General features: G+C 28.7%; 1 protein-coding gene and 5 non-coding genes across 6 annotated transcripts in view; 3 read left to right on the top strand and 3 right to left on the bottom strand.

Moving 5' to 3' along the window:
* The window catches only part of LOC129918554 (calcitonin gene-related peptide type 1 receptor), a 93,916-nt gene extending 76,541 nt beyond the window's left edge, over positions 1 to 17,375 (top strand). Inside the window, 8 exon segments of the mRNA XM_055999161.1 lie at positions 1,476 to 1,582; positions 1,677 to 1,768; positions 6,484 to 6,610; positions 6,700 to 6,926; positions 7,030 to 7,206; positions 8,539 to 8,662; positions 12,034 to 12,162; positions 16,716 to 17,375. Of these exon segments, the coding sequence (XP_055855136.1) occupies positions 1,476 to 1,582; positions 1,677 to 1,768; positions 6,484 to 6,610; positions 6,700 to 6,926; positions 7,030 to 7,206; positions 8,539 to 8,662; positions 12,034 to 12,162; positions 16,716 to 17,114 (1,382 nt within the window). The 3' untranslated portion in view covers positions 17,115 to 17,375.
* Positions 17,376 to 18,834: 1,459 nt separating this feature from the next.
* Trnal-aag (transfer RNA leucine (anticodon AAG)) lies at positions 18,835 to 18,916 on the bottom strand. Its single transcript has one exon. It is a non-coding gene; the product is annotated as a tRNA-Leu (tRNA).
* A 627-nt stretch (positions 18,917 to 19,543) lies between these two features.
* Trnal-aag (transfer RNA leucine (anticodon AAG)) lies at positions 19,544 to 19,625 on the top strand. The gene has a single exon. It is a non-coding gene; the product is annotated as a tRNA-Leu (tRNA).
* Positions 19,626 to 21,204: 1,579 nt separating this feature from the next.
* On the bottom strand, positions 21,205 to 21,286 carry Trnal-aag (transfer RNA leucine (anticodon AAG)). The gene has a single exon. It is a non-coding gene; the product is annotated as a tRNA-Leu (tRNA).
* A 336-nt stretch (positions 21,287 to 21,622) lies between these two features.
* Trnav-uac (transfer RNA valine (anticodon UAC)) lies at positions 21,623 to 21,695 on the bottom strand. The gene has a single exon. It is a non-coding gene; the product is annotated as a tRNA-Val (tRNA).
* A 132-nt stretch (positions 21,696 to 21,827) lies between these two features.
* On the top strand, positions 21,828 to 21,909 carry Trnal-aag (transfer RNA leucine (anticodon AAG)). The gene has a single exon. It is a non-coding gene; the product is annotated as a tRNA-Leu (tRNA).
* The last annotated feature ends 1,459 nt before the right edge of the window (positions 21,910 to 23,368 follow it).

The following is a 23,368-nucleotide window of genomic DNA, read 5'->3' as shown; positions in this document are numbered from 1 at the left end:
GAATAACTTGGGCGCCAGTATTTGATAACGGGTTTTTGTAGAGGAGTTCAATACAAACATTTTTTTCATTGGGAGGGGGGTATATCTCCCCCCGTTTAGGTGGGAGGGGCAGTTTTCTAAAAAAAAAAATATCAAAATAAAAAAAATTATTAAAAAACAACGGCAACACTTACAGTAATAAATGATACCATTTCCGAAAGGCAAAATTGTACATTTAGTTCTAATTTTAAAGTTAGTATATTATAACCAATAGTTTTTGAAATAATTGATTTCAAAGTTAAAAATAGGCGAACAAAAATTTTTGCAAATCAAAGATCAAGAAAATCCATATAGTCTTTGAACCGAAATAATTTTATCACATTTACCACATATGTTTTTATTTTTTTGTTATATCAATTTTAATATCTGAGAGACCGTTCTCGAAATGATTTTTCAACTTTTACAAATGGATTGAAATAAAATTATCTAATGTAAAAAAAATCTTGTGATCAAGAAGAAATCAAGAAAGAAATGTCAATTTTAGGTCAAAAATATGCAATTCAAATTTTGAGACACATCAATAATCTTTTTATTTTTTTTTTTTTGTGGTAATATTGTTTGTCATCTTATGTTCTATTTCTTTATCAAACACACAAATATATAAGCTCGTTGGGTGTTTAAGAACAAAATAAAATACGTTTTTAATTCTATTTCTGCATTGTTTTTTGCCAGACAAGTAGGATTCTCCAACTTATGGTATTAATCAAATTCTAGAGCAATATTCAAACCTCAACTAAATTGACCATCTCTTAAAAAACAACCCATCCATCATCTTTTTGATTTGAATTTAAAAATCAATTTCGAAATCTTGTCTCAAATTATTATATTTGAATTATTCCACCCTGAATCATATTATTTATTATATCAAATTTATTCAAGCGAATGTGTGTGTTATCCTTTGAAATGTCCCCATCAAGAAGTAGAGCGATGACATATTATTTCGGTTTGACCAAATGTCCATGTTAGACATATTTACCATAACTTATGTATATAGCTTTGGCTCTAATGGAAACACGTTACAAAGGATAAACATCATTTTGGCCCAGAATAGAAGTTCGTTTATCATAATTACATGTACATAATATTTATAAGGCTTATATGAAAATGGATATTTTTCTTTGAATTTGGGTTGAGTTAAGTTTGGAAACATGTTTGGACCAAAAAGGAATTAATGTATTAATAATAAGATGATTTATGAGAAATGTGTTTGAGATCCAAAAGTGATGATGAATTAGTATTATCGATTAAACATTTAAGTTCCTAATTTTAAATTTAAGTGTTACAGTGATCTAAGTCACATATTAAAGAAAAACAAAAATAGTTAAATGTGATAACTTGCCAAGAAACCCTTTTTATTTTTTTGTATATTACACCATTTTATGCATGTCACGTAAAAACAAACCCAAATTAACGTGTTGTATCTTTTTTTTCAACAGGAACCGCCCACAAAGAATGTATGCCCGACGGGGAATGGTTTAAACATCCATCAAATAATAAGACTTGGTCAAATTACACAACATGTGTTAACTTTGACGACTTAGAGGTAACATTAAGACGAAGACATATAAAAAACACCTCTTTTTTATGATGTGTAATAAAAAAACAAAATACGTGAAATTTATTTATTTTTTTTTCAGTTGAGAGAGAACGTAAATTTAATTTATGAAACTGGATATGGTGTATCCTTGGTTGCCATCCTAATGTCCTTGGCTATTCTAGGGTACTTTAGGTAAGTACATTCTACTTTGGGGGTAATTTGAATGAATGTATTTGTACATAAATTTAAAGTGAAACAAAAATTTACATTACAAATATTGAGGCCAAAAAAACAGAAAGTTAGAATCTCCTTTATACTTGAATTCATAAAATTCTAAAAATCCTTCTTGTTTATTTATTTTTTTTGATAATTTTCAACAAGTTCAGAAAGTTTCAAATAAAATGGTTTCATTCTAAGAACTTGAAACTCTTGTCCTGTTTTGAGAGGTTCACTTCATTAACACACAAAACAAAACAACACAAAAATACTTTTGGTATAGAATTTATTTAAAATATTAAAGTGAAATGCCAAACAAAACTCTTGAAAATGTTCTCCCTTTTTGCCATTCCCTTTTAACTGATGCTGATGGCATTCAAAAGTGTTTTTCTGTATGAGAAAAGATAACGATGATGCTATGTGGGGTATGGGGATTGGGTGTTATGGAGTAAAATGAAAATCGATTTACCCATAAAAGATTCATTGAAATTTATCTGATGATTTTTATTTTTCACTACAATACATTTGTAGTAAAAAGGGGTTTCATGTCCGTAAGTAGTTCTTAAAGTGTTGTTCTGGGAAATTTGAAAATAAGACTGAATTTTTGACTCAGATGATTGGAAAAAATATTTTAAAAATTATGAAACATTTCCACAATAGATAAACACTTTTTGAATGAAATAAATTCAACTATTTAATGAAATTATTTTGGAATACAAAACTTTTTGCCCTTAAAAATGTTTTTTTAAGCCTTATATTTTCATTCGATGTAAACATCTTTCTTGTAAGGTATTAATTCTACAAGCTTGCATGGTTGATTATATTGTTTTCCTGTTTTTTCTGTTTTTTATTGAGTTTGCTTTCAACCTCAAAGGCAGCAGAAAACAAAAAAAACTCAGACGGAGAAAAACACTCTTTTAAAATCAATTATGTACGTGTTGAGAGTATAATTTTATCTCATTTTGTGTGAAAAAGAATTCAGTGTGTCCACAAATTTTACTCTTCAACCGTGACCCCATTAAGGTACTTCACTTTAGCACAGCACAAATTTCATTATTTTTCTTTAAGCTGCGAGTTTAAATTACAATTCCAACACGAAAATTTTTATCAGGGGTGGATTTAAAAAAAAGATTGATGAACTTAAGTAAGAAACGATTTAAGTAATTTTCACTTATTTTTTGAAAAACAATAATGATTTCGAAAAAAATATTAATTTTTTTCATTGTCATTTCTAGTTGTTTATAGATAGAAATGTTAAAATAAAAAATTCGAATTCATTACTTTTTTCGAAAATAGTACCGTAAAAAGAGAATTTTGAGCTGAAAATGTAGGTGAGATATTACTTAACGCGATGTATCAAAAATCGAAATTCGTATTATTTGGACAAAAAATTGTTGTTTTTTTCTTTGACCATAATAGCCAGAAAAACATTTAAATACTGAAAAAAAAAATCAATATGAATATCAACGACAGTACGGATTCAAAATTTAAAATTGACAAATTGCACAACATCCAAAAAACTCCAATATCAGAATATTAATTATTTATAAAAAAAAGCATAAAAACACCAAATATTGGTGTCGAATGATATGAGTATTTTAACTTGAGAAAACAAAAAATCGGATTTTAAAAATGAAGTTGTTTTTTTTTAATAGGTAGGTACTTAAAACACTCAAATTCATAGATTAAAGAAACAAAAAAAGTGTGTCGCATAGGTCATGAGTGTCCTTTATAAAAGAAACTAAAAGGTGTAAAGGTATATTTTACAACCCGATAAAATTAAAAAATTTAAAAGCTTGGGAAGCTATACAAATATTCACTGGGGCGTATACGTACTTTTTTTTTATTTTATCATTAAAGTAATAAGAATAGTATGAAAGCGTTAAAAACTGTTTCCTAAATTACAAAAACACCCTTTTAAGTAGTTTAAACCTCAAAACAAAGTTTGCAATATGATTTCTTGTACAACAAAGACATTAAATAAACTTTTAAAAAAATGTTTTAAATGATTTTTTTTTAATATTGATGTTTCTGAATTTTTTTCTTCACTTTTAAAGTAATAAATTTTAGTTAATAAAAACGTGTTCCTAAAAAAAAATCTCGTTGAAATCGGTTAAACGGTTTAAGAAATTCAGAAATGAAGGTACCGTTAATAACGGTTCAAAAATACTATTTTTTTTTTTATTTTTTCAAAATTGTTGGAGCCGTTTTTTTAAAACTCATTTTTTAAAAATAATTTTTTGAAAAAAGAATTCATAAATATAGTTTGCCTTAATGTAGTTTATACTAATCAACACCGAAAACAAAATTTCAATTCAACCCCCGCTGTCGAAAATTTGATTTTTCCAAATAAAATCTAATTTTCCTAAAATCCTAAAATATTTTTTTTTTAAGAATTTTAAGAATTTTAAATTAAAGTTGCTTTGCCATATTGTATTAGACTGATCAACACCTACACCAACATTAAAAACAAAAATCAATCTCCCGTTTTCGGAAATTTGTTCTGCTACTTTTCTTAAAAAAAATGCATGAAATTAGTTTGGACCCAAAATTACCATCCTTTCAGATTTTATTCAGGACATATTTTTGAGCATAGCATTGAAATTACTTACTTTCCATTAATAGTATTTAAGGAATATCTTTGTCATTATTTAATAATGATTCCGAAATAATTTTCTGTATATTTCCATTCCTTTTGAATCAATTAATTAAAGATTAGGCCCAATTTTTTCACTCTCCATTATATTTAAAGTTCCCATTAAAAATTAAAAATCTGTCAAATCACATACAAATTTTAAAATTTCTCGTTTTTAATGGAGACTTTAAAAAAATTTAATGGAGAGTGAATAAATTGGGCCTTAGACTCTTAAACGCCCATGATGATCATGCCTTTAGCAAGTTATTTATTTACTTTTAAACTGGCTTAAACTTTAGTTTCTTAGTAATACTTGCGCGTTATATACCTACACACAACTCACCAAGAAAAAATTCTTGTATTTTTTTTTATGAGTTTAATGACCTACCTAAGTGATTTATTCCGTCCCTGGTTTATTTTTCAATTTTCAATTCATTTTTTATTTTTCATCAACTTAAAACTATCTTAAAGCTAGACAAAAATTCATAAAAACTAGCCTACTTATCAATTACTTACAACTAACTTACTGGCCCTAATTCCGTCCCTGGTTCTCTCCTCTATATTGTCAATAGCATTTTACATAAGAGACACACAAATATTACGTATTCGACCGAGTGTCCCACTTTTTTTAATTTTAAACTTCAAACCTTTCACAAAGTACATTTCCTTACTTCTTGTCAAGTACCTACTTTCACACAAATTGCATATCAACTTGAAAAGCATCATTTACTTTGAGAATTTTTTTCACAAAAAATAAATTTTTCAGGATATACAAGTGTTTTCCAAAAGACTACCAATAACTCCAAGTGACAAAAGTCACTACTACAAACTGCACACACATAAGTTTCAAAAACACTTTCACTATGAATGTCTTCTTTCAACTATATTATATCCTTCAAACTTAATGTACATAATTTATTGCCTTAATTGAACACAATGGAGTAGCATTATAACGTTGCCAGATCTTGAGAATTCCCGCATAACATAGAAAATCAAAAGTTTAAGTTTTTCTGCAAACTTTTTAAAGTTAAGGAAAACTGCATAACTATTATGTTCAGTTGAAAGGATCTCCTTTCCAACAAATTCCGCGCTAAAGTTCATTCAAGTACAAAGATAAAGGAGAGAAGAAACACACTCTCTTGCTTGCAGCAGGATAAAAAGGAACATTAAACACATTTTTGGTATAGAGATAAATTACTACTTGCCTTAAGTTCTTCAATAACGGGGTTTTCTCACTACGTGGCGCGGATGTTATGGCAAAGCTATTATGTTGAACATGCTGATGGGAAATAAGTTTCAAAAAACTTTTCAATTAGCTGAAATTGAATTTTAAATAATGTTTTAAGCATTTTGTTGACTTTGCGTTTTAATAGAATAATCTTTTCGGTGTCATGCTTGGAAAATGGTGTTTTTTTTTATAAAAAAAAAAAACGTTTGAACTTAAAAAGTGATTTAAAATTAATTGCTTGTCAGAAGAAAGTTAAGAAAGAAAAGATCGAATTATAATTAATGCCCTTTTGCCAAAATGTCAAATTCTAACACAATTTAGTGTTTTTGCTTTGCTTTTAAAATTATAATTAATTTTATTTCCTTTCAAAAACATCAAAGAAAAATATCTAAAACAGAAGGAAACACAATTTCGCACCGTGTTCTAATATTTGATTTGATACAACCACCAGTTTCCGTGCGTAATCATCAAATCACTAACTCATATTGACATCAATTAAAATCTAAATGAAAAATTAAAAACATCAATTTTGAATGCAATCACACAATGCAAATTCATTGCAATCTTGTCAACGAAACATTTTCAAAACACAAAAGCTATTCAAAAACTGAAAACACTATGAAGCTTAAGCGTAAAATGATACAAACCCTCGAGACCAATTATTCCATACCACAATATCACAACTTCATTCAAACATTCTCACTCACATTGGACACATGTGAAAAGACACACACCAAAAAATATTTTGAATGCTGCCTACCACTAGACGTAGGCCAGGCAGTGAAAATTCCATCAAAAATCTAATTACCATTGCATGCTTTTTGGCAGATCTCTGAAATGTGCCCGCATAACGATACACATGAACCTGTTTGCCTCGTTTGCGGTCAACAACACCCTTTGGCTGGTTTGGTACAAAGTGGTCCTGGCTGACGCGGAACTCCTCAATGTTAACCCGGTAAGTTTGCTCTTCTCGAAACGCACCTCTATTGTCACAATACTCCTACGAATAGGCAATACAAAATATATATATTTCCATTTCCACAGCCTACTTGTATTGCTTTGCACCTGGTACTACACTATTTTCTGCTCAGCAACTACTCATGGATGCTGTGCGAGGGATTCTATCTGCATACAGTTCTTGTGTCGGCTTTTATTTCGGAGAAAAAGCTCGTCAAATGGTTGATTGGTTTTGGATGGGGAGCACCGGCAATTGTTATATTTATCTATGGGCTATCGCGTGGACTGGCGGGCGAAGGTGTGGCTGTTATGCAGTGAGTTTTTGAATCCATCGATTTTTTTTGTATTTCTGTATTTGAATGATGACATTTTGGTGTTCACTTTTTTGTGTTTTTTGTTTGTTTTTTGATTTAACAGCTGCTGGATGAATCCAACTCAGTTTGATAACATATTCATTGTACCTGTGTGTATATCGATGTTGTTGAATTTGCTATTCCTGTGCAATATTATTCGAGTTGTGCTGGTGAAAATGAAGGCTCCAGCTGGGGTACAAGGAAATTGTGGTCCATCTAGAGTTGCACTGCAGGCTTTTCGGTAAGTGACGTTTGTTTAAAATTTGAAAAAGCAAAAAAATGTTAAGCGGAATAATGGATTTAAGCTTTTGTATACTGAGATTAATTTTGGCCATTGTTCTGATCAAAATATATTTTTTATTAAACCTTAGATGTTATGATTCAGTTTTTGTGATTTTAGGATTAGTTTCTGATGATTTTGCTCAGTTGAATAACTTCAAACTTTGACGTCATGCTGAGTAATGTTCAAAAAAAATTAATCCGAAATCGCCAATATATATACTCCTTGAGCATTGATTTCCGGTTTATCGAAATTTGGTTCTTAAAGATATTTATATTGCGACCTTACGAAAGCAAAATAACTCCAAATTCAAAATAGTCATTGTCAAAAGTGAATTAACGCCTTTTCCAATTGAATAAAATGCATACGCACTTGCTCTTATGGTAAAAATATCTCTTATCTTAAAGCTTTTATTCAAACATTTTTGATAATGTAAAAAAAACACCGTTTTTAATGATTTAAATCACAAAACGAAGGATGCCATCTGATTTCCTGTATGAAAGGAATTTTTAGAAATTTTTTTTTGAAAATCGTTAGATTGTTAAAAAAATAATTTTTTTTATTATTAAAATTTTCTAATATTTTTCAGAGAAATAGTTGGTATGCCATTTTCAAGAAATAATTAATTTAGTCGTACATATAAAAACGAAATTTCAAAAAATTGGTTTTTCTAAAAAAAAATTTGAAATATTGTTTTAAAAACCAAAAATGTGTTTTTTAAATTTAAACTTATCACTCGGTGATTTCTCGGTGTTTCACACGAGTTATTTGACGGCACCATAAAAAATACTTGAAGCCTTGTAAAGTTAACTATTTGAAAATACATATACTAAATAATATTAAAAATCTTATAAAAACTTGATATCACAATTTGATGAACCAATTTTGAAAGAGGCTATTTTTGGCTCTTGTTTATAAAATATGCTGTTAACAATGTTAATTTTTTTGCAAATTATATTTTCCCAAAATATTTTTTAAAAAAGCCTGGAATTTGATCCATATCAGTTGTCAAACTTTGAATACTTTAACGTTGGTAATTATTTTAATGATAACTTTAAAAATTAAAATATATTTTGTATCCTTTAACTTAATTGCATTATTAATTTAATGAACATAAAACACTTAATGTGGTTGTTATCAAGTGCTTTATAGCCTTCATCCAGAATATGAGCTATGTCCTTTTTGCATTTAAATAAAACTGATTTATTGATTACCGTATCGAAATATAATTAAATATCAATATTGTTTTAAATATCAAATATATTCTTTTTTATAAAAAACATTTTTTTTCAGGGCAACGCTTCTCCTGGTTCCACTGCTGGGTCTGCAATATATTCTGACTCCATTTAAACCAGATGCAGGTCATCCGTGGGAAGATGTCTACGAAATTATATCAGCTTTTACGGCATCATTTCAGGTAAGCCGAAAAAATAATTTTTATTTAACTCATAATGTATTCAATCTACTAGAAGCTACATAATGTATGTTATTAACAAAAGAAAAATTGATTTTATTGAAAGCGTAAATTATCACAAAAGTTTATTTTTGACTTTTTTTTTAAATACAAGTTGTGATAAAGTAGAAGAAAGTTAGTTTAAAACCGAACCAAGATGTTGAATAGCTAAACCAAAAAACATTTACACGCTTAGTAAAATTGCTTAGCTTCCTGAATGGGACACAAGTATTGATTACATTTTAAGTAAAATGAAAATCGCAAACGCTTTCGAAAAATATAATTTTTTTCTAATTTTTTTGTAACATAACGTTGGTTGGGCTGTTTAAAACCTTTGTTATATTTATTTGGGAAGAATTATAAGTAATAACTCTGCATCATCTACATAATAGAAACTAAGATTTTCGAAAACCTTAAAAAGCACAAAATAAATCTGTTTATATCGATACCACGTTGGGAAACAATGGAAGTTTATAATAAAAGCAAGGAATTTAAGGCAAAATTACTATTTCCCAATTTTTTCTCAAAACTGCCCGATTACTGAGTTGTTTGATGCAGATCCTGCTCTATCTGGATCCCGAAAAATCGCACAGTCAGTCACCATGTATAAGAACTGGAACTAATTTACCTATTAAAGGGCGAAACTGTCCACTAACTGGAATACGTGTACTAAAATCAGGACCCTTTTAACAAATTATGAAATTCAGGCCTTCTTGAAAAGCGATAGGTGCACGGAGGTGATTTTCTCCAATTATTTAATAATTTAATGTGCTTCAAGGGCGTTTTACATGGTTTTTGCTCAGGGCCGTCTTTAACTATCTTGGGGCCCTTGGGCACACAAGAATTTGGGGCCCTTTTGGAAAGTAAAATAAGTACAATGGTTGGCTAAAAAGCAATGGTTGGTTAAAAAGTACCTAGTGTCTTTATTATTGGTAGGGGGTGCCAATAATACGCGCATTGAGACATCAAACGTTTCCACTGCCAATTGTACATTTTATACTGCCAATAATTTCCCTGTACCGGTTATAAGTTTCTGTTTGAAGAATTGGAAAAAAAAGCTCAAACGGATTGATAGATTCGCTAAAAACTCGATACAGACGATTTGTACGTGATTTCCAAGAGCCGTTATTTTATTTTATTTTATTTTATTTTATTTTATTTTATTTTATTTTATTTTATTTTATTTTATTTTATTTTATTTTATTTTATTTTATTTTATTTTATTTTATTTTATTTTATTTTATTTTATTTTATTTTATTTTATTTTAATTTATTTTATTTTATTTTATTTTGTTTTGTTTTGTTTTGTTTTGTTTTATTTTATTTTATTTTATTTTATTTTATTTTATTTTATTTTATTTTATTTTATTTTATTTTATTTTATTTTATTTTATTTAATTTTATTTTATTTTATTTTATTTTATTTTATTTTATTTTACTTTATTTTATTTTAATGTCTCCTTTTTAACGGATATCTCCAATATAAAGTTTTCGAGATATTGCAATTTTCTCAAAAACGGATAAGGATTTTGCTTTGAAAAAAAAAAAAACATGTAATGCTGCAAATAAGGACGCACTTTTGAAATAAGAAAAATATTTTTTTGAACCGTTATTAACGGTACCTACTTGCCATAGAACCGATTTCTTAATGTAAACGACACAACCGATTTTAATGAATATTTTGACATAAAAAGGTTTATACAAATATTAAAATTAAGAAAACTTAACAAAAAAAACTATCAAAACATTGATGTACCGTCGATGAGCCGGCAATAGTTTTTTCTTAAACGTTTTCTAACGGAAAAAGTATTGATGTTTTTTTGCCAACGAATTTTTACACTGATTTTAACACGCACTACAAATTTGACAGTTTAACTTCAAACGAAATTATTATTTAAGGAAAAAGATAATGGAAGAGAATTCGTTGTTTTTATCAATAATAAATAATCTTAATAAGTGGCAAAAAAAGTTATTTTTCTTGTTTTTTGAAAATATTATTGTCTTATTTTTTCTAAAATTTAATTTGGGTTTGGTCGTTTGGATTTAAATGTCCGCATACAACGCCACATAATTTGTTTTCATTTTGAAAACATATTGTTTTTTCCGTATAGGTGTAGAAAAAACTTTATTTGGTTGCCATATAAAAACTAAAATTTTTTGGTAGATGGTCTGCCCGACAAAAATGTTTTGCCCTGGGCACGGGCCCCGTGTGCCCTTATGGTAAAGACGGCATTGTTTTTGCTAATTTTAGTCTTTAAGTTTGAAGCCTAGTACGCACCTGAAGCGAAAACAAAAATTTTGAAGTCTCCAAAGAAGAATAATAAAACTACAAATAAAAAAATTAAGAAAAAAACATCAGAAAATAAGTTTAAAAGCAAACACAAAACAAATTAAATTTTGTTCAAGATTTCGTTAACGAAATTTTGTATGGAAATTTTCGTTTCACTTCAGACTACAAAATTCTGGTAATTTTTTTTTTTTTTATTTTTGATAATGTTGCTTTCGATACTCTAGTATGAAAGCTTAAACTATAACGACTGTACTAAAAATCAGAACTACCGATTAAGATTTTAGAACATTTATAACTTTTAATATTTATTTTATTCTTTTACATGACCATAATAATATTGAAAAAAATCCCAGACAATTTTTTTTTTATTATATTGTTAGAATTTTAAACTTAAACCCAAAAGCATACACACAGAATATTTTTAATTTATTTTATCGTATTTTTTAGACCTCTCCTTACTCACATACGAGTGACGAACCCAATTCGTCCACTTTATCTCCTAAATTATTCCTCATATTCTATAATTTAGACGAAAATCAAATGAGGGATTTTTTTTTGAGTGAATAATGATATTGTGAAACCCGGATATTTATAAAGTCAAATTAGGTAAACGGTTGAATTTAAAATTCAATTAAATCGGTATATAGGCTACATTAACATTAGCAAGGCATTGTTTAAACCTCAGTGGTTTTTATTGAAAAGGATAGATTTAGGGATACAGCTACAAGTATCTAATTAAATTTAGAGTGTGCGGAATGGTTTTAAGGGATTTAAACCTTCATGAAACTCTAGAGATAAATGAGAATCTATGTAATGGCCCCAGTGTGAATATAACAAGAATATTTATTTTAATGTATTAAAAAAGTCAAACGAAATCTCATTGAAGATCTGCTGGCACAAATATATTCACGAACCATAAATCAATACTCCTTATAGGTTATAGTCTTCTAGGAATATCCCATTGTCATTGCCCCAAGTAGAATAATCAATAATCTTTCTTTCTTGTCTTTAAAATATAATTTCTTCATGTTTTTTCATTTTTCAGGGACTCTGTGTAGCAATGTTTTTTTGCTTTTTCAATGGAGAAGTTATTGCCCAAGTGAAACGTAAATGGACGACAACTTTTTACAGCAATCGGACTCGAAACAACTCCTACACAGCAACTCAGGTCTCGGTAAGCTTTCATTATTATGCGTGTATTGTAGTTGGCGAAGGTGCATATATTATTGTATTATAATATTTTGTGTGCTTGAAAAAATAAACTCCGCACCTTACCTAACTTTTTTGTTGTGTGTAACTTGTACTTCATTATTTAACTCCTTTCCCTCCATAATTACCATTAAATTGAGCGTGCATAATTAGTTTCCTTTACCAGAAATAATTACCCGTCTGACTGATAAATCCTTTTTGACTGTTTCTCACTTACTTTAAACAGGAAGATTAAGTGAGTATTGCAAGAAAGTGTTTTCTTGTTTATTATACAAAACATTAGCTGCAGGAGTAAAAGGATCTGCAATTGTTCATAATATTCGCATTAGGTATATATATTTTAAGGATTTTCTTTTTTCTCGAAAACTCAGGTTCAGACGCAACTGTAGACAAATAAAAGTATAAAGGGATTGGGCATGAAGTTAAAAATAACACAAAAAAGCTATTTAAGTTAAAGCATAAATAGGGACTTTTATATTTCATGCTTTGAAAAATGACCCAGTAAAAGCCATTCTTATAAAATATTTATTTCTGTTATTCTAGAAGCAAATTAAGGTTTTTTGTTTTGGGATCTTGTCAGGGTTGTGTTGAAGATTTTTGATGATACAAATTTTTTATGCTAAAAACAATATCACGTGAAGTTCTAACACATTTAATGGTAGGTACCCAATTTTTTGGGTAAAAATATTTAAGAAAATAATGTTTTTTTAACTAAAGGTATAGATTTTGGGAAACAATTTAATGCTGAAGCGAAGGATGTTCACCTTTACCTACATTTTATAATTTTATGAGTTACCAATTACACTAGTTTACAAAAAAACTAAAATTTTTTGGACACCAAGTGCCGTTATGCTTTTCGTATAGATTTGAGCCCAGAAAACTAAAAAATCTTATCAAAAAAAATATTTATGGATAGGTTTTCGAGATATGATTTTTAAAGTTTTTTGTCGTTTTTTTTTTCAGCATACTTAGTTTTCAGGCTATATCATGAGTAATAAACAACTAATATGAACAGAAAAATTGGTTCCTGAAAGCTGATCAAATAAGCAACAAACTTTTTTGGGTCACTCCAAAAGTTTAAGTGCATTGTATCAAAACACTTTAAAAAAAATCGACTTTTTAAAGGAAATTTTTGCAAAAAAAGAGTTTCTTACTGACATACAAAATCTAAATCTTGCAAATCCTCATAGTTTTATATTATTATAGTACACTTTCTGGCAAAGATAACAAGATAATTTTCTTCGAAATCTATGATAATTTTTGTAACGATCAATATTTTCGTTATTTGTTATTTTTTGTGTTTTCGTCTATAACTTGAAAAGGAAGCCGAATATGAAAATTTGTATTAAGTTATTTTTTGAAGATAATTAATTTTCCTATTGACATGTATAATTTAAAAAAAAATTTTAAATTAAAATATTGTAAAAAACTAATGAGAAACTATTCGAAAAAGAGAAAAACATGACATTACTAAATAGTCTATTTTTATCTTTAAAGCATTTATAGGTATTGAACATGTAACGGAAAAAAGAAATTACTTTATTTTTCAACATAATGATCACAAAAATTGAATACGGCTAAAATTGGATAAAATATGGACTTTCAAAATCTACTGTTTTTGGTCTCTTTGAGCTATTTTTCTTTAACACATTTTACAAGTTGTAATTAGGAGTTTTGTATGTTTTTATGTTTATCAATTTACACTCTATTTTCTGAAACACAATCTCTTATGAGTCATAAGAAACTATTGAAATCAGTGGGTACTGGTTTGGGTACGAATATCTTCTAAACGGTTAAAGCATTTAATTTGATGCCAATAACTTCTTTGTAGAACGTTTAAGCCCCTACAAGAATATATCTTGCTTTTTTTTTAATGAATTTTTAATGAATTAGAAAATTTTTATAAGTAAAAAATGTTCTTATAATTTTTGTTAACTTTGACCTTGAATATCTTTAGAATGGTTAGATTAATGAAAAAAGTTAATAAGACCTTTTTTAATTATTATAATTTTTCAATTTGTTACAAAATTAAGAACGAAAAACGAATTTTTAAAGATTTTCTGGATTTTTGGACCTCAAATATCTATTAAACGGTTAGATTAACGAAATAGTGTTTGATACGTTTTTTGTAGAGGGTTCAATTTCCTACAAGAATATGTAAAGAAATTTGCAAAAAAGTTGATTTTAAAAAAAATGATTTTTTTTTAGTAGAAGCTTAATGTAAAAATAGAAAATTGCGAAGCGGAGGACCTTCCCATTAATATAAAGAGCTCATATTTGGTGTGTGTATTGTAGAGGTGTCTAGCAATCTATTTTTCGGAGTACAAACTTAAAAAAAAAAAATAATTTCGATTTTATTGACCCACCCTAATAATTATATCAAAATTGATATTTTAAATGTTGGACGACTTTTGTCACTCAAAAATGTTAATTTGATAGCTGTTATTATCAAAGCAAGAAAATTGGATTGTACCTATTTAAAGGTTGCACTTTTTGAGCACTATTTTTTTAAACAGGTTTTTAATGTCAGTCAAATAGAAATTTTTAGTGAAAACTTATAAGATTTGGTGTTATTGATATCACCTCTCATTTGAGGATCACAAATTTTAGGTAATTTTTTTTTCTCCGTATTTCTTCGCTTTTTTTCCTGATTTTTTTTTTTTTTTTTTTTTTTTTTTTTGAAACTCCACACAGTTCAGCCTTCAGTTTAGATATTGGAAACTATCGGCTGTTGAGATTATATTTATTTGATACGATGGCTGTGTTCCGAGACAAATTATATTTGTTTTTCCAGAACTGATTTGCAGCCCCATGATTTCTACTTCTCTCTCTACTCTTTATGTCATTTAATGGAGATTTATGATCCTGTGAAAGAGAAATAATACGCAGGCATTTTTGTCCGCGTAGATCAGATTTTTTTTAGATTAGACGTCAGAGTCTATCGAACTCCTCTGTTACTTGTCAAAGCAGTTCATTGCTAATTTATCTTACTTAAAACAAAATTGGTGACAGTACTACATATGATGAAGCCCTGCCTGAATTTACTTCGAATTCCAATTCGCCTTATAAACCTTCCTCCATGCAAGACGCCAAATTTGGACCGATTGTATGTACATTTTATAACCTCAATGAACTCCTCTCCGTAAAAAGCAAGTCAAATAAACTTTCTATTAACGCTGTCAAAACTTCTCAGCTGATGAATAGTTGTTGAAATGGTGATCTATAACTTAACGAACTGCTGGATTATAATCTTCAGGGTGTTGTTATTCTGATCACTCGGAAGCGAAATTCAGCTTTTTTTGCATCAAGTGTGGTTTCCAGGTGTTTGTTTTTACTCCAGAACAGTTGTTTTTAGTATTTCGGGGAAGCGTTCGGTGAACGGTTCGGCTGTATCTATGAAATTTTGCAGTAGTTCGCTAAATGTCGTTATGGTCTAGCTTGTAGAAGTTCTCCTGTTCTCCATCCGAACTTAGCAAGTTACCATCGATACCTTTTCATTTTATTTATTTTTAAGAGTCAAAATCGAGAGATTTTACATAACTCAGTTATAGTTTCCGAGTTTTTATGATTCTTAATACATGAAATGGTTAAATAATGTGATTTAAACATCAAAATGTTTGAAAAACCATTGAAAAATGTTAACGTTATTTGGAGCTTTTTTTACATCGTTCAAATCTGCTACCCACGGAAGCAACTAAATTCTGGTTAGCTATTTGTTTAAAAGGCATTTTTCAATCTCTGGAATTTTAATTAAATGCCATTTTACTACCATAAGAATTTCATTCATTATTAGCTTTGTTTGTGAAGAAAAAAAAAAAATCATTCAAATCTGAAGCTTTATCAGAAAATAAACTTTTATACTCGACGAACTTTGTCATTTAAAGAAATCGTTAGGAGTTAATTTAATTTTATATAAATGATTTTATTTTTGTACTTTGAAACCCTATTTATAGTCTGCTTCTGTTCCCAAAAAAAAGAGCAATACATTAAGTTGAGTTAATACAAAATTAGAGAGGAGTGATTTTTGTCCTTTGTTATAAGGTTTCATTTAATTTTAATCCTTGAAAAGGAGTCTTCTTTAACAAAAAAAAAAAACATCCCACATGACAATAATCCACAAATTTAAGCCTACATAAATTTGTTACACATCAAATTTCAGCAAAAATGAGAAAAATGCCATTTTTATTTTTAGTCACCAGAGAGTTAGAAATCCCCCTTTGGCAATGGTACCTACTTTTCTTCTTATTTTATGTTTAATTTTATATAAATTCCTTTTTAGCAGAGGAACGAAATTTCAAAAGGTTTTTCTTAAAAGATTTTATTAATTCATGAAGTAGGTATTTTCCTTATCAGCATCCCACATAATCGTATAAGTACAAAAATGTATATGTAAAAAGAAATTGTGTAAATGTCATATATTTTATTTTAATTTATGTTTGTGTGTGTACAACAATCTTATTTAAAAAAAAAAATAAAATGAGATATTTTTCTCACAAATCACAGTTATTTTAATTACAGTTCATTCGCAGTGGTCCTCACATTCCAGGTGAAGAAAAAGTATGACTAAAGGAACTGTCATCGCGTCGAGCATCCAGTGCTGTCTTATCATCCACATCGATGACAGGCAGACGAGCCTCAAGTAAAGCTTCGAATTATAATAATTTTTCAACAAAAATGTTTCGTCGCCGAACCATCGATAATGTTCGCATCCATCAGCCGTTAATGGAAGAAGCGATGACAGATCAAAAATCCTTACAACAACAACAAACTACTGTCAATGCATCAGTTACTAATAGTATTAAGAATGGTGGCAATGTAGTAGTTACAACTATTGCCACTGCACAAAATAATTCCTGTTGTACAAACAATAATCACCACAGTTTTGATGAAAACAAAATGGCTGATGAGGCTTTATAATCCCGGAAGTAGATTTTATTTATGTACTTAAAAATGAAAAATACAAAATATTGCTGAATTAGTTATGTGTCATCATTGTTTTGTGAAATGTGCATTAGGTATCTATTGTAAATATGATTTTGATCTTTGTAGGTAAAAATTAGGAAGCTTGTTTTTAGCAAAATTAACTCTGATCAAACTTACTAGATATAGGCAGCCATTTTGATAAATTGGTTGTAGTGGAAGCTTAAAGATTTTAAATTAAAACTCACTACAATTTTCCTAATTTTAACATTATTAAATAATTGTATTTAAAGTTAAGAACAAAAATAAAAAACATTTTAATTTAAATAGCTTAGTAATTATTTTAAAAGTGTGTATGTTTTGTGTGTTGTACCTAAATAAATGAATGTAAAAGTACCTACAAATTTGGAAAATTAAAAAAAAATTCAATGAAAACTTTTTTTTTGTGTAATTGTTGTCAAGGAAATGTGTTGATCATGAAGAAGAAACATTAAAAAAAAAAAAAACTTTTAAGTACCTCATTTTAAGGTTAGCCTTAATTGACTGTTGTTTTTGCGCTTAAGAATTTATATTTATGTATGTTATTTATAAATGTAAATAATTTTTTTTCTTAACCCTAGTTTACAAATTGGGGTTCGTGCGAACCCCAACGCATGTTTAAATGGTTATAACTTTTTTCTAAATCGTTTTTTCGACTTGGGATGAAAACTCAGTGAACGAAATTCATTTTTGTTTACGTTTTTTGTCTTTTTTCCATAAAAGCGGTTTTATATTATTTTTTGGAATTTTTTTCTGAAAAAAAGTCACAAACCAAACTTGGGGTTCGTGCGAACCCCAACGCATGCTTAACTTTTTTCTAAATCGTTTTTTCGACCTGGGATGAAAACTCAGTGAACGAAATTCATTTTTGTTTACGTTTTTTGTCTTTTTTCCATAAAAGCGGTTTTATATAATTTTCTGGAATTTTTTTCTGAAAAAAAGTCACAAACCAAACTTGGGGTTCATGCGAACCCCAAGACTTAAAATGGACTACTTTCAATAATTTTTACTAGGTATATTTTGGCAAAAATATACCTGTTATATATACGTGTTATCATAAAAAGACACCGCAACTGTCACCTTAATCAATAACAGAAAGAGACAATGCATCAAATTGTTGATAATGAACAATTAAAGGTTCATAAAGGCTTTGGGGTTCGCGCGAACCCCCAAGTTTGGTTATTGCATTATTTTGCGTGCGGTAAACTAGGGTTAAAGAAAATTAAAAAATGATGTATGTTAATATAAAAAGCAACAAAATGTGAAACAATTTTTTTATATTTAATTTTATATTTAAATTTTTTATATTGCGTGTTTATTTATAAAAAAATATGTTTAAGTTAATGTTTTAGAAAATAAAAACAATGTAAAATAAAGAAATAAAGATTATATTTTATCTCACACTGAGTTTTTGGTCTCTGTTTTTATTCACTTTAAATAAAATTCTATTATTTTTTGCAGTCAGCAAATTGATCTTAAGAAATCGAAAAGAGAACCAGAATCTAGTTCATACACATAACTACACAGTATTTAGAAGTCTTTTTTCTGCTGGTAGATGAGATGAACTAGAATGATTGTTAGACTGCCACACGATTTCAAGCATCTGTAAGATAATATTGAGAATTTGTTGTCCATCACTAAAATAGTCTTCATGCTTTTTTTGTCAAAAAAATTCTATTGGCAGCGGTGGGATTCGAACCCACGCCTCCGAGGAGACTGGTGCCTTAAACCAGCGCCTTAGACCGCTCGGCCACGCTACCACATAACAAGCTTTTTCAATTTGAAAAACTGTCACCCCTCAATATAAGACGAAAAGGCTTATCTTAAAAATAATAAGCAGTCTAAAACGTACTTGTTCAATCTAAAGATTTTATCAAACTAAATTTATTTGACATTTAATATTTAAACAATTAAATCAACATATAGATATCTGCCGCGGAAAACCACCTTGTTCTAACTGAAATCTGTCAAAAGTATCAACTTTCTATTTTGAAGCAATTTTGATGGTCTAAATTGATTATCTTTTTTTTTTATTAAATTTTGAATTCAATATGTTCCAACAATTTATATCTCGACCTATTTATTGTACGGCTTATATATGGCTTCCGCTCAGAAACGGTTTGGAAAAATCTGAAAAACTACCACTTTTTGAAAATCAAATAAAATATACATACTTTTCTGAATTGTTTTAATTCAAAAAGTTGTGGATTTTTATGATTTTGGTATTCTCTTATTGTGTCAGTTTTTGAGGCATTTCTGTTTAAATAAATCGAAAATTAGATCTCGGTTATAAAAACAGTTATTAGGTTTTCACAACTTCGTTCGTTGAAACTACCCTGTGACCTTGAGGGGGCGACAGTTTTTTAGAGTTATAAAGCTTAATATGTGGTAGCGTGGCCGAGCGGTCTAAGGCGCTGGTTTAAGGCACCAGTCTCCTCGGAGGCGTGGGTTCGAATCCCACCGCTGCCAATACAATTATTTTTATTAAAAAAAATTTGAGGAATATTAAACCATACAACATTTTATTTTATTTTGAAAGCGTTTAAGTAAGATATTAAACTGCCATTTCTAAGTTATCATTTTAGTGGTATAAATTTTTTTTCGAGAACTTCAAATTCGTGTTCTTCCCAAAAAAATTCTAAAGTATATATAAAATTGATATCACATACTTTATCCATAACCTTGCATACAGAAATAAAAATATTCTCACAGAAAGTCTTTTCATAGCTTTGTAATGAAAAATCTTTCGACGGCGAAATTCTTTCTGCTGCTGCAAAAAACTATTGTTAAAATATTTAAACTGCCAAAATTGTTGTGTTTGTACAGTTCCAACAGCAACTAAAGGTCCATGATTTTGATACAAAATTGACATTGCATTATGAGAGATGTTAACTTAGTAGACCAGACCATCAGTACCAAAATAGTTTTCACAGGCCAAAAGATGGAAAATTTATTAGCAGTTTATTAGCTAAAAGCTAATTTGATATAACATGATGGTAAGTAATATGAAGTAACAATTGAGTCCCAACAAGTGGGGTTTGTGAGAGAAAAGTAAGATGCGATTTCAAGAAAAATAAGATCTTTTTCGAAAAAAAGGAACCACAAATGCCAAACATTAATTTTTGTTTTTTTTTTTTTTTTAAGTGAACATTTGTTTTTCTCAATAAGATAAAATTTTATTTGTTAAGAAAAATATAACTTTTCTGTAAAATAATATTTTTTATTATTGGAAAAAAAAAACAAATTTTTATTTTTGAAACACTTGTTTAAAAAAAATCAGGGGTCGAACTACGGCATACGTTCGTTAACGTTTTGACTATTTCTCTCTCTATTCAATCAGAAGAAAATAATAGAGACATAAAGCGTCAGTACGTTAACAAACGTATGCCGTAGTTCGACCCCAGTTTTAAATTTTTTGGTTGAATCTTTACTTCAAGTTTTTATGGAAAATCAATGCTCCTTTATTGTCAAAATTTGTCACAAGATAAATATGTACAGTTTAAACAACTAAAAATACGCTTTTATTGCACACTAAAAACTATAAAATAATTGAATTGACTTATATCCAATGGGTAAATCAAACTTTACACATCACAAAAAGCGCTCTAAGCATTTTGATTTACACATTTGTTATACTTTTTTTAAACTATGTATGTATTTTATTTTTACTTTTTAGTCTTATCATAATTGTAAATAGGCGAAATTCGACTTGGATGGTATTCATTTTTGCATCCTTCCGACCAACTGTTTCAATCCAATCGATTTTTCTCCTTATCTTTGTAAATAATTCAAATTTTCATCATCATTCATATTCTAATATTTTTTTTTTTAATTACTGGCACTTTTATCTGTTACGTAAAAAAATGTTCCACATACGCCATAGTGACCGTTTAAATTTGTATTTTTAAAATTGACACTACAATTCTTATGGTTGACCAATATGTATTTGAATTCCTATTGCATAGTTTTGGGAGGAATTACATTTAGTGTTGCTCTGAAAATTACTCTTGAAATTCTTAAATTATGCTAAATAATAAAATAATTTCACTGGCAGCGGTGGGATTCGAACCCACGCCTCCGAGGAGACTGGTGCCTTAAACCAGCGCCTTAGACCGCTCGGCCACGCTACCTTATATCAAATTGGTTGCAAGTGAAAAACACACAGCTTCTCAAAGTTTTAATATTACCTCAACCCTTTGATAGGTTATTTTTGGAGTGTATTTTTATAACAATAAATAAATGAATTCACTAGCAATTAAAGGAAGTTTAATTTAATTATGTACTTATTTGAAGTATTGCTTCTTTATTTAAACACAAAATTTAATGGAACTCTTAAAAAATAAAAACGTCGCGTCGACTTATTTCATTAATTAAAAATTTCAAAATTCTTCTTACGAGTTTGTAGTATAATGATGATTAAAAATTCCTTGGAAATTATGAAAAAAAGATATAAAAAGAATACATCCTGGTTCCATCCAGGATCGAACTGGAGACCTTCTGCGTGTAAAGCAGACGTGATAACCGCTACACTATGGAACCACATGAAAATGCACTGCTCATAACGGTGAACGAGGTCAGCACATAATGAAAAGAGAAATTCTCTCTATAAACTAAAAAGAAAAATTAATTCAATGTGGGGTGACGGGCTGATTTGGCTAACTTCATTCATGTGGTAGCGTGGCCGAGCGGTCTAAGGCGCTGGTTTAAGGCACCAGTCTCCTCGGAGGCGTGGGTTCGAATCCCACCGCTGCCAAGAGTACTTTTTTGTATCTAATAGCCATACCGTTTTTTTATTTTCGCATTTTAACACTTTTTAATTGATTCTGTTTTGCTAACAATATTTTAACCTCAAAGGCAAAGGTCATTCTGTTAATAACAAAAACAGACTTTCAGTTGAATAAAATAACTCTGCATATTGCCGGTTCACATTTTGTTTGTTTTTATTTTTTTTTTTTTTTTAATATTTTTATGCAAAGTAATCATCCCATCAACTGGAACTTAAACCAACAATTAGCACGAAATAAACGAGGTATTTTTGTTTTGAATACGAAATTTCGTTTATGTACCGAACACAATAACAATGCAGTGCATAAAACAATTTAAAAATAACACAAATTCTTCCCTCCATCACACTTTTTGAAAGTTTTTGAAATAACAAAATTTTAATTAAAAATTTATGCAAAACCTTAGGTTATGTTGGTGTCTACCTCTTTGCAACGAGGAATAAATTTTGCAACAATGCGTGACTGGTGCATGATTTTAGTCTATACAAATAACAAACAAGAGTTTTCTAATTTAAATATTTTGGATTTAAATTTAAAGGACTAATGAGCAAAGAGAACATTCAATCCACCAACAGAGAATGTTTAGAATTGAAGTCCAGACATTTTTCCTAACTTGAGCGAAGTGTACCTAATACACACGTACAGAAATTTTGTTTTATGAGGTTAGAATACTAAAGATGAAAATTAAATGGTGTTTCAAATGAATTCAATATAAAAATACCTAAAATAGTAAATTGTTGTGCGTCTTTAAGTTTGGTGGGATCTTTTATTTAGGGAGAAGAAATAATCGGGAAAAATTCCAATATAAAGGTTCTTCAATGAATAATCTTAAAATATTAAATTAATAGTAAAAGCTATGAGATGGTCTCCAAATAAGTTCTTTATTAATATGTGTTTATATCAGATTTGCCATATTTTTTTAACTGTAGGAACAGGAGCATTTTTAGTCTCGTCGATAGAGAATATGCCACATCACTATACTCTTCTCTTTAAATTTTTTTAAATTAATTATAAATTAATTATAATATCTGTAAATTATAATAACTGTTTGGTCAATTTGTACCCATTAATTTTGTTGGGTCACTGTGGTGTATGTGTAACTTTTTTTTTTTTTTAATCTTACAAATTCGAAATCTAATTAATACTCAATAGGAAGTAATTAATTTTTTTATTTTAAGTTATTAGAATAAAATTCCTATTTTTTTTAGTTTTTTAAACTTTGTTTTGTCATTTAGATCAATAGAATTTTATTTGAATTCTCTTTATGAATTCTAAAAGCTTAAATGCAAAAATCTGTTCAACTAACAAAAAATCGGAAATTGGAAATCTAAATCCATGGCACAAATAAATTTTCTTAAAAATTATTAACTAACTTTTCAATGCAGCACCTCATATGGATGACCAATTATACCATTTGAAATGTCGTAG

Source organism: Episyrphus balteatus, chromosome 1, assembly GCF_945859705.1.
Source record: "Episyrphus balteatus chromosome 1, idEpiBalt1.1, whole genome shotgun sequence".
Taxonomy (NCBI): Eukaryota; Metazoa; Arthropoda; class Insecta; order Diptera; family Syrphidae; genus Episyrphus; species Episyrphus balteatus.
This window is presented reverse-complemented; position numbering and strand designations above follow the sequence as displayed.